This window comes from Balaenoptera physalus (genome assembly GCF_965194825.1).
Source record: "Balaenoptera physalus genome assembly, chromosome: X".
Classification (NCBI taxonomy): domain Eukaryota; kingdom Metazoa; phylum Chordata; class Mammalia; order Artiodactyla; family Balaenopteridae; genus Balaenoptera; species Balaenoptera physalus.
The window spans coordinates 36,746,401-36,758,364 of NC_138903.1; the positions used below are offsets into that span (position 1 = coordinate 36,746,401).

Genomic DNA, 11,964 nt, shown 5'->3' on the forward strand with positions numbered 1-11,964 from the left:
GGCAGGCCCCAACTGAGGAACAGTCTATAAAATAACTGGTCTGTGTTCTTCAAAAATGTCCACGGTATGAAAAACAGAGAAAGGCTGAGGAACTGTTCCAGATGAAAGGGGACTACTAAATGCCCTGCGTGGGTCCTGCACTGAAGAGAAAAAAATGCAATAAAGGACATTTTGGGGACCATTGACAAAACTGAAATGTGCACTATAATTACATAAAATATTGTATACAACGTTTCATCAATGATAACTATACTGTGGTTACATCAGAGAATATCTTTGTTCTTAGGAAATACACAGTGAAGTATTAAGGAGTAAAGCAAAATGATGTCTGCAACCTACTCTCAAAAGATTCAGATAAAAAGTAATGTGGGGCTTCCCTGGTGGCGCAGTGGCTGAGAGTCTGTCTGCCAATGCAGGGGACATGGGTTCGAGCCCTGGTCTGGGAAGATCCCACATGCCGCGGAGCGACTAGGCCCGTGAGCCACAATTGCTGAGCCTGCGCGTCTGGAGCCTGTGCTCCGCAACAAGAGAGGCCGCGATAGTGAGGGGCCCGCGCACCGCGATGAAGAGTGGCCCCCACTTGCCGCAACTAGAGAAAGCCCTAGCACAGAAACGAAGACCCAACACAGCCATAAATAAATAAATAAATAAATAAAATTTTAAAAATATATATATATAAAAAAAAAAGTAATGTGTGTTTGGATTATATAAATATATTACATATATAGATACACACACACACACATATACACATGCATATGTACAAAGAGAACAATAAAACGAACATGGCAAAGTTTCAACTTGGCTGCAGTGGTTGGTACTGTGTCAACCCGGTTGAGCCGGAACCGTGGTTCCCGGAATCGCCTTCCCCGCGCGATTCCAGGGAAGAGCTGGCTCAGACATCACTGCAAGAGGTTTGAAGCAGAAGGAAACCGACTCTCAGAAGGCAGCGGGGTTAAACGCAGTGGAAGGCAGGCAGGCAGGCACAGAGGTGCTGGTGGACCGCAGCTTGTTCTCTTCTCCTCTGCTCCGCGGCCAGCTCGTCCCCCTGACTGCGGAGCTGACCCCAGCGCCTCTCCCCAGGCCCAGCACTAGACTCCTGGCCAGCCTCCCTTCAGGGCCCAGGCCCCGCTTTGGCTCTTCGCACTAGCCGGCTGTCGACTCTTCCTCCCTCCACCTCCCCCATAACCTCCCCAGCTCCGTCCCGTCTATTCGCTGCAATAAATCCCTTCTCACGCTCAGCGGCCCTGCTTCCCGGATAGAACTCTGACCTTGGTGGATCTCAGGAAAGGGTATATGAGAATTCTCTGCATTCTTGCAACCTTTTTGTAAGTGTGAAACATTTTCAAAACAAAGTTTTAAAACATCAAATTTTTCTAAGATTTAAAATACTTGATGATCCTTTCAGTAAAAGGTTAACAGAAGGTTTTTTCATTTCCGGTGCCAAGACTATGTATGAGGAGTAGGCACTGACCTATTTCCGGTGACAGGATGCTGCGAATGAGGCCCTGGCAGGGGAGGGGGAGGAAGGCCTGCAGCCTTCTGCTTCTTTCACCACTGACCTGATCTGAGGACACAGGAATAAGGCAGACATGAAACAGAAGATGGGGAGGAAGCCACGGTCCACTGGGGGCCGGACCCAATGATCCCCTCCTGCCACGCGATTGCACGGAGGGACCCAGACCAGAACAGGGCACAGGGGGTGTTTTATAGCTAGAGAAGCTGAGGTATAACACACTTAATTGACGTTCTCTTAGCTACTGGAAGACGCTGGATAACCACGCAGGCTTCAGCCACTGTATTCACATGTGGGGGAAAAACGGCATAAGAAGGCAAAAGATTAGAATCAGGGCCACAGATGGCGCTAAAATTACTTTTTGCAGTAACTGAAAATAGCAGAGCCAATATATCTGCCTACTGTTTTATTCATCCAGCTTCTCTTGGGGCACTGTGCTATTGATTCCCTTTGGTAGAATGTGAGAGCAAATATTCCAAGGAAATCAGCATAAGATGTGGCCAAAAAAAATTTCATAAAATACCTAAATCCTAAATGTTCAGTTTTCACAGCCATAATTCAGGAATAGTCTTATGTCTTATAAATGTTGGCCAGCATTCCAGGGCAGCTCTAATGAAATACAATCTCTGATTTTTGTTTTAAACGACAAGACAGAAAATCATTTAAAAAATAAACTGCTGGGACTTCCCTGGTGGCGCAGTGGTTAAGAATCCGCCTGCCAATGCAGGGGACATGGGTTCCAGCCCTGGTGCGGGAAGATCCCACATGCTGCGGAGCAAAGCCTGTGCGCCACAACTACTGAGCCTGCGCTCTAGAGCCCGCGAGCCACAACTACTGAGCCTGCGTGCCACAACTACTGAGCCTGCGTGCCACAACTACTGAAGCCCGCGTGCCTAGAGCCTGTGCTCCGCAACAAGAGAAGCCACTGCAATGAGAAGCCCGCGCACCACAACGAAGAGCAGCCCCTGCTCGCCGCCACTAGAGAAAGCCCGCGTGCAGCAACGAAGACCCAACGCAGCCAAAAATAAATAAATTAATTAAATGCTGTCATCATTACAGTAATTCTTTCCCCCCACCCTCTGGGCCGCACTGCAAGGCTTGTGGGATCTTAGTTCCCCAACCAGGGACTGAACCCGGGCCACGGCAGTGAAAGCGCCGAGTCCTAACCACTGGCCCACCAGGGAAGTCCCATTACGGTAATTCTTGATTCAGGCAAGAATCATCAATGGATGCTAAAATATTTGATGAGGAAATGGATATTTACATAGTCTCAAAGTATCTCCCCACAAATTACTTATGAATTACAAAGGGGAAAATACTGACTTTACAGTGGAGAGACCTAGTGAACATTACCTTGGTCTCACTAGTCACCAGAAGGCCACCTTCGTCTCACTAATGGCCATCATGTGCCTGCTAAGGTGCCGCGCCGGGCACAGGATGTCACTTCTGCAGGGCTCCTGCCAAACATGAACTCCCTGCACGTGGTCGTGAGGAAACATCAAGGGAACCCAAACTGAGGGACATTCTATCAAACCGCTGGCCTGTACTCTTCTAAAGTGTCATGGTCATGAATGCTGAGGAAAGGTGGAGGAACTGTTGTAGATTAGAGGAGGCTACAGGGACATCACAATTAAATGCAATGCGTGACCCCAGTCTGCATCCTGGACTAGAAACAGAAGATTGTTACACAGGACATTTACTGGGACAATTGGCAAAATGTGAATAAGGACTGTAGATTACAGTACTATATCAACGGTAAACGCCTTGCTGTTGATGGGTATATTGCGGTAACGTAAGAGAAAGTCCACGAGCGTCCGCATGCTTAGGAAAAAGACACTGAAGTTCTGAAGTTCTTAGGGGCAAAGAAAACCATAAAGCGAATGTGTCAGAGTGTTAACAGTTGGTAAATCTTGGTGAAGGATATACATGAGTTCTTTTCACACTTCTTGCTTTGCCATTCTTGTTTTAAACTATTTTAACTTTTCTGTGAATTTGAAATTATTTCAGAAAAAGAAGTTAAAAAGAAAATAAATTAAAATCAAAAGGTGTGCTCTCCATGGTCCACTGCCCTGGAACTCACTGAGCGGTCACGTGGGTCCGGATCCTTCACGTCCAGCAAAATGTCATGAGACCTGTAAACCTGGAATCTTCGTTAGAATAAAGTATGCGATGGCAAGTTTTCAGCAGACTGGGGAAAGGTAGGAATCTATCTTAGTATTTGCCAGTCTTCTCCCAGCGTTTTCCTTTGAAAGATGACAGTGAACTTGCCCTCCATGTTCATGTGTCTCAAGGTGGAGCCACACAGTAGGCCCTGACAGCTTTATGTTGGCACAGAGAGTAGAAATGATAGTAATGGTAAAGAAATACTATCAATAATAATAATAAACCTTTAGCTGCTTAGTCTCATCTATTAAAATACAGTGAAATATACAGCAGCCTAATTTCCCTGTGCGGAAGGGTAATCCCAGGACAGCATTACCGATGTTCTCTAATCCTAAAACTGTTTTGCCACTATCTTTGCCAGGTAGGATTCTCTACAGCTTTGCCCATTCCTAGCCTTGTATCCTTCTCAAGTCTCCCCAAGTTCCATTACAGTGTCTTACCCTCCATTTGGGCCATTCACTGCAACTGTAACAACCAACAAATATCTACCAGGCACAAACCTTATACAAAGACTATATTTAGCCAGGCATCTACCAGCCGGGAATCTACCAGGAAAGTCACTTAAACGTTGCCTGTACCGTTGTCTGTACCTCCGTTTCTCTAGCTTTAAAATGCCCCTCTGAACAGGCAGATCTTGTCTTGTTCAATTTGGGCCACATCCAGTCAACATGTTAGAAAGGCTTGTGGGGAGAAGGAATATTTCATTTGGTGATACTTCCGCTGGTCTAAGGGAACTTACAACATAGTTGGAAAGACAGAAACACATCAGACGTTAAAGTGATTTGTGCAGAGGATTACTGTGAGAGAAGGAAATCTTAATCCTGGTCTACCATGAATTTACCGAGTCACCGTGGCAAATGACACAATTCCCTAAAGCTTCCTGCCTTACCTGTAAACTGAGAGGGTTGGACTGGACGATAATAATGATAACAGGTAAAATTTACTGAGCACTTCTTATACACCAGGCCCTATATTAAGCACTGAACATGGATGAACACACTGAAACCTCACAATGCTGCTGTGAGGTAGGTACCACTATCATCCCTATTGTACAGACAATCCGTGAGATCCAATGTTCTATAGTCATGTGATTTCAAGTTAAAGAATATGGTAGACTGTAGTTTCCAAAGGTGGTCCAACAATATTTCCCATCCCACATGCTCTTCTTAAAAAGTATGACTTTGAACATTCCTGCCTTACCGAGGTGGGTCTATGTCCGCTCTCGTTGAGTTTGGGTGGGCTTTTGTGTGGAGAAAGTTATGTTATGGGACTTCCGAGGCTAGATCATAAAAGCCAATAAATACAGCTTATATTAGTTTTCTATTGCTACACAACAGATTATCACAAACTTAGTGGCCTGAAAGAACACCCACGTATTAGCTCACAGTCTGTAGGTCAGAATTCCGGGCACAGCATGGCTAGGTTCTCTGCTCAGGGTCTCAAAAGGCATGCATGCTGTTGGAAGAATTCAGTTCTTTGTGGCTGTAGGACTGAGGTCTGCCTCTCCTTGCTGGCACTCAGCTGGGGCTGCCCTCAGCTCCTAGAGGCTGCCGAAATTCCTTGCCACGTGGCCCCCTTCACACTCAAAGCCAGCTACAGAGAATCTCCCTCAGGTCAAATCCCTCTCACACTTTCAATCTCTGACTTTCTCCGTCTCTGACCTCCAGACCCACACTCAAATGGCTCATGTGGCAGAGAGAAGACACACAGAAGAGGAGGAGGCAATGTTACCATGGAGGCCAAGACTGGAGTACTGTGGCCACAAGCCAAGGAATGCTTGTAGTCACCAGAAGATGGAAGAGGCAGCCCCAAAAGGGAGCGTGACCCTGCTGAATTCTGGACTTTTAGTCTCCAGAACTGTGAGAAAAGAAACTCGTTGTCTTAAGCCAAAAACAAAACAAAACAAAGCACCTCATGTGATTAGGTCACGTCCACTTAGAGAATCTCCCTATGTTAAGGTCAACTACTTTGGGACCTTAATTATATCTGCAAATTCCCTTTTGTCATATAATCATGGGAGTGATATCTAATCATATTCATAGGTTCTGCCCACACTTGGGGGAGATTATGCAAGGGCAGGGGTCATTGGGGGTCATTTTAGAATTCTGCCTACCACCTAGCTTCTGTTTGATTCTCTTGTTACACTTGTTCTTAGGCACCATGCTGTGAGGAAGCACAAGCAGCTTTAATAGTCCCAGCTGAGTTCCCAGTCAACAACCAGTATCAACTTGCCAGCCTTGTTAGTGAATCATTTTGAAAGTGGATCTTCCAGTGTCAAGCTGAGCTGCCCCAGCTGGCCATGCATGGAGCAGATAAGTTGTCTCCATTGAGTCCCACCCAAATTGCAAATCTCTGAGTAAAACAAAGGATTGTTGTTGTTCTAAGCCACTATGTTTTGCGGTGATTTGCTACACAGCAATAGGTAATCAAAATCAAGTAACAACCTATGTGAGACGATCTACAAGTACTGATAGCTTCTTGTGGACAAGGAGTGGCAACTTACATTTCTTTTAGGACATTGGAGCATCTGGCAGGGTAGGCCTAAAATGTCATTCAATTCATGCTTGCTGACTTATTAATTCAAATGTATACTTAACTGACTCACACCAGTATACCAGTCATTGATATTTGGAAGCCCAGTGCTTTAAAAGGGTTATATGAAAATGATGCTGCTTTCCTTCTGAACAATGGCTATACCGTATATTTTAAAGCTATATTTGTAAAACATCTGGGATGTAAATGAACATAGATAATGAATGTATTAATTTTTAAAGGTATAATGAGCTTGTTTGTAAATCACTACTTAAAGTATTAATATTTCAATGTATACTTTATTACTTTTCAACACATTACTTTTACTGGAAAAGGTAGAAAACACTGGGAAAAGAGTCATCAGTTTTGTCATTAAGAATTTTCATCAATGGATATTAACTATTAGGTGAAAGACTTATCCATACACTCTCATAAGAGGCTCCCCTTGGATTATCTGTTGATTACATAGAGGAAAAGGTCCTTTACAATGGAGAAATCTGGCAGACAACTCCTTAACCGAATGATCAAACTCACTATCACCAATGAGGGAACAAAGTGATATCACGTGCCTCCCACTGTGATGCACTAAGGACACAACCACACGTGTATAGTATTCTTGCCAAAAAACATTCAACTTAAATTTAATTAAGAGAAAACAGACTAATTCAAATTAAGGACATTCTGAAAAAAACACTGACTTGTACTTTTCAAAAATATCAATGTCACAAAAGACAAAAAACGCTGGGGAACTCGTCTAGATTAATGTAAAAGAGATGATAACTAAATGTGAATCTTGAGTGGATCCTGGATCTCCCCCCTCCAACAATAAAGAAAAAAAACAGCCATAAAACTGTAACACTTAACTATGCACTGCATATTAGATGATAGTACTAAACGTTAAGTATCTGAGTGGATTATTGTACTGTGGTTTGTAGGAGAAAGTCCTTGTGAAGAGCCAGATGCTGAAATATTTAGAGGTGAGATGTCGCTTCGCAAGTAAGACTCGGGCAAATTGTGCAAAGAAAATTCTGTACCTGGCTGAAGAAGTCTGTATCAACATCTAGTCAACGCTGTCCACAGACTGGAGAGAAGAGAGTTTCCCCCTGTGTAGCTGAGAAGTAGTCAGCAGGACCCTCGCCTCCCTGGGCGAGGAGCTTTCAGGTGGCCACAGCACGACGGGGAGCGAAGGACGAGGCTGTAATCCCACCTTCACTTAGAAGCACACGCATGCACACTTTACGGCAGTCACGCGAAGGCACGAGGGCGAGGCTGCGCCTCGCGTTCCCAAAGACAGGCACGACAGCTGCACGCGCCATCTGGTGCACTTTACGGCAGAAACGCGAAGGCACGAGGGCGAGGCCGCGCCCCCGCACCCAAAGCTACGCAGGACGGCGGCACGTGCTGTCTAGCGCGCTTTACGGCCGCCGCACGAAGGCGGAGGTTCCGGGCCGCCGCAGGGTAATCAACGGTTCCGGGCTCTGCGCTCCACCTCGTTGTCGGTTGGCTGTTCATCCGTTGGCGCTCCCACGGCTCGGCGATCATGGCGGGGGTGGCGGCACTGTGGCGGAGGGCGGTGGAGATCGTGAAGACCAAGGAGTTCCGGGATTACGTGACCAGCACGCACTTCTGGGGTCCAGTGGCCAACTGGGGCCTCCCGCTGGCCGCCTTCAAGGACATGAGGGCGCCGCCGGACATCATCAGCGGCCGCATGACGACGGCGCTCATCTTCTACTCGATGGTCTTCAGGCGCTTCGCCTACCTCGTACAGCCTCGCAACTTGCTGCTGATGGCGTGTCACGGCACCAACGTGGTGGCGCAGAGTATGCAGGGGGGCCGCTATCTGATCTACCACTACGGCGGCGCCACGGCGGCCACAGCCGCTGCTGCCTCTGTCGCCTCTCCCGGCTCTACCGCCGCTACCCCCGCTACCACCCCGGCAGCTGAAGACCCTGTGACTGACGGCGACTGCCTGGAGGTCACCGACTACGATCCGCTGACCCCAGAACATGATTGAGAGGGCCCTATCAAATCTTTGCAGCTTGCAAGCACTGAACTGTTCTTCCTAAAGAAAAGATCCATAAAAAGTTTTGTTTTGACTCTGAAACAGTGCGAATCTGATTGAAACCTGCAGTTCTGTTAATAAAAAATGGCAAATAGCGCAGAACTGAAGCTGTTGAGTGTTGTTTATTTCGTGACGGGGAAATAAAATGGTTTTTAGAAGGTGAGGGTAGATTGGCTAGTCTTCCTCTACACGGAACATGCAACTCGAGGGTTAGTTTATATAGGGGAGGAAGGCTGAATGAAAGACACTTAAACTTAGCTAATTTATTGATTTTTTTTTTTTAAGCTCTCTTGGGAACATGCTTTTGTTACTTGTTTTGGGTGTCCGGGCCAGATAAGCCACAATGTCTGTACGCCAAAAAATTCCAAGGGTTACTTCTACTGAGGGAAATACTTCCGAGTGGGTTTAAATGAATTCAGTGAAATCCAGCTCAGACTTTTAAGGAGTACTTAGGAAGAGAACCTAGAATCTGTTGATGACCGGGAGCAATGACAGAACCTTCAATGGAATCAGGATAAATAAACAACTCAGCGGTCAGTGGCTGTCAACCCTGAATTCTAGGTAAACAGAAAATAAAAACGACGAGATCATAATCCTTTCCTCTTTTCCTCATGCCTAAAAATGGGGGAACTGGCAGTTTGTAAAGCTGGTGAACCTATCACCCTGTGTTGCACTCTAGCTAGGGGTGAGGGTGAGGGTCAGTGGTCAACAGTATTAGCCCAGGGTATCCCCCCTAGGAATCCTATGGGTGCTAAAGGACTTTGCTTAAACCTGGGAGCATGAGGAGGGAAAAGAGAAGGGTGGGGCTTTGGGTGTAAGGCCATTACCTCTGCAGCAGAGGCTGCCGTTTAGGATTTGACCCCCAATCCCCCCTCCCTCTGGAGAATGGGGGAAGTTCCAGGGTGGTCTACTGGGGAACCCCAATGTATGTGATCAAAAACCCTACTTTTGTTAAAGATTTCAAATGCAAAGATATTGAAAACAACTCTGAAAGTTTCTGAAGACATCAGGTTTTGGACAAGACAGGCACAAGTTTACCTTCTGTGGCATCTAAGCAGTAAGTCCTCTTTGTAGGCAGTTTCTGCATTTCACATTCTGCATACAGGGGGAAAAACAAACCCTGGAAAGTGACAGTGTATGAGTTATCTATTGCTGTGTAACGAATCACCCCCAAACTTAGCTTAAAACTTAAAACAACAAATATCTCTCATAATTTTGGAGGGCCAGGAATCTGGGAGGGGCCTAGTTGGGTGCTTCTGCCTTAGGGTCTCTCAGCTGTCTGCTGGGGCTGCAGTCTCTGAAGACTTGCTGGAGGATCCACTTCCAAGCTCACTCACATGGTTGTTTGCAGGAGGCTTCAGTTCCTTGTCATGTGGGCCATAGGGCTGCTCACAACATGGCTTCCCCCAGAGAGAGAAAGCCCAAGATTGAAGCCATAGTCCTTTATAGCTTAATCTGGGAAATGACATACCATCACTTCAGCTGTGTTCTCTTGGTCACATGGACCAACCTTGGTATGCTGTGGGGGGACAACACAAGGGTGGGAATAGCAGGAGGCAGGGATCATTGGGGGCCATCTTGGAGACTGGCTACCACACGTGGCTCTGAAATAAAAATTCTCCTGCCTTCCTGAAACTCAGTAGGAAGTAATAAATCATGTAAGGTCATAGCCCACCTTCCCCAAGAGATGTCACAAAATGCTCAGTTTACAGTTTTGTGGTCATTACAAACATGCATATATTACAGAGGATGGGTTTGAGAAGCAGGAAAGAAGTCTCTGGAAGATAGGTGGTAGCTCATAATATTTTAGATAGTTCAGACTATCATACGTTAATAAAAAGCAGTTCTGAAAGTTCTGAAATGAATCATAACCTTTATCGAGATTTTTAATAAAATTTTAAAGGATTTTCCCCCTTTGCTCTTACATGAGTGGAAATTAATGCATTTTTAGATTTGTTTTACAAAATGTATTTTGTAATTTGACTATTATATTTCAGTAAAAGGCCACTGTCTGTTGAAGACATTATCAGAGCAGGTAGGTTTCTAATTAACCTGGTAAGGGGAAAATAGGTAAACCCTGCTGATAATTTCCTGTCACTCTACATTTATAATTTAGAGGGCAAAACGATTAGAGCAAATATCCAAAAGATTGCAACACCTCCATTCTCATGCAATGCTCCACTTACAGGATCTAATTTGTAGTATGCCCACCCAGCTAAGAGCTAACCCTTTGTTGCCTAGGATATTAGTATTTAAAGCCATGTAAGTGATTAATACTTTAATAAAAACACACCCTTCAAATCATTAGGGTAATAATCATTTCATAATCTCCCCAAACTCTCAAACATAATTCTTTCTGGTCTTGGCAATTTAACTTAAACTGTCTACAGGTCTCTACCACTACTTTATGAAGCCAAAAACATTTTCCAAATAGGCAGAGCTATTTTTTCAGAAGCTTTTGTTATTGACACACTATTGTTACTTCCCAGAATTTGGGTTTTATACTGAGTTTAATAAGTAACGTCTTTCTCTTTAGGTCCTCTGACCTTCCTGGCAAAGCCCAGGCTAAAATCCAACGAACTGCCTTATCTTTACAACTCTAATGCTACAACCATTTTTCTCCTCTAATTCTTTCAAAACTATGAACCTCATACTGTGTCTCAGGGAGAGGCTGGGAATAAATCACATTGCTGGACAGAAACAAGGCACTTAGAGATGATGAAGCCCTGTGCGGGAAGGAAACCACTTCCTGGGCCTCTCCTGACCCTGATAACTCACGAGTGCCCCTGGAGGTGGAGCTGACCCCCGCAAAAATGGAGGCTACAATATATTCCAGGAAGCGTGACACGTTAAGTCTTGCAGTTTGAATTTATGTCTATTATTTTGAAATTCAAAATTTGAATGAAAAGTTTTCAAACTACAGGAGTGCAGCTTTGTTGTAAAAATTTCATACGCGTGTGCAAAAACTAGAAAAGCCAAATTCGACCCCAATTCCTTTGTCAGCGGTAACATGGCAAAAAAGCTTGGGAAAAGTACACAACTTTTCAGACCTCTGTTATTTGAAAATACCAGTTTTATAGCATGCTATGCATTGTTACACATTCTGCTTTTCTATCTAATGTCTTACACGTCATTCCCTATCATGGCATTGTAGCCTTTTTTAACAGTTGCATAATACTCAGTAGCATGGATGTGCTGTGATTATTTAAACCAGTCCTCTCTCGATGGCTGCCTGCCAAGGCTGCTGTGAACACCCTTTTGTCCATGCCCTGTGCCCACGTGCACAGATCTGTGGGAGAGAGTCCCACAGGGTTGATGTCCCTGGATCAACCTTTAAAGCTATGTTTGCTATTTTTAATTACAGTGTTTTTTTTTTAAAAATAAATTTATTTATTTATTATAGTTTTGGCTGCATTGGGTCTTCGTTGCTGCGCATGGGCTTTTCTCTAGTTGCGGCGAGTGGGGGCTACTCTTTGTTGTGGTGTGCAGGCTTCTCATTGCAGTGGCTTCTCCTTTTGTGGAGCACGGGCTCTAGGTGCTCAGGCTTCAGTAGTTGTGGCTCGCGGGCTTAGTTGCTCTGCGGCATGCGGGATCTTCCTGGACCAGGGCTCGAACCCGTGTCCCCTGCATTGGCAGGCGGATTCTTAACCACTGCGCCACCATGGAAGTCTTAAAGCTGTGTTTGCTTTAA

The 11,964-nt window shown here is 45.2% G+C and overlaps 1 protein-coding gene across 1 annotated transcript; it reads left to right on the forward strand.

Moving 5' to 3' along the window:
* The first annotated feature begins 719 nt into the window (after positions 1–719).
* On the forward strand, positions 720–11,644 carry MPC1L (mitochondrial pyruvate carrier 1 like). The gene has a single exon (XM_082446691.1). It carries the CDS (start codon positions 7,752–7,754, stop codon positions 8,223–8,225), a length of 474 nt encoding a protein of 157 aa, XP_082302817.1. The 5' UTR covers positions 720–7,751; the 3' UTR covers positions 8,226–11,644.
* The last annotated feature ends 320 nt before the right edge of the window (positions 11,645–11,964 follow it).

Coding starts and splice junctions, on each gene's coding strand:
- MPC1L (XM_082446691.1), top strand. CDS start 7,752: ATGGCGGGGGTGGCGGCACTGTGGCGGAGGGCGGTGGAGATCGTGAAG.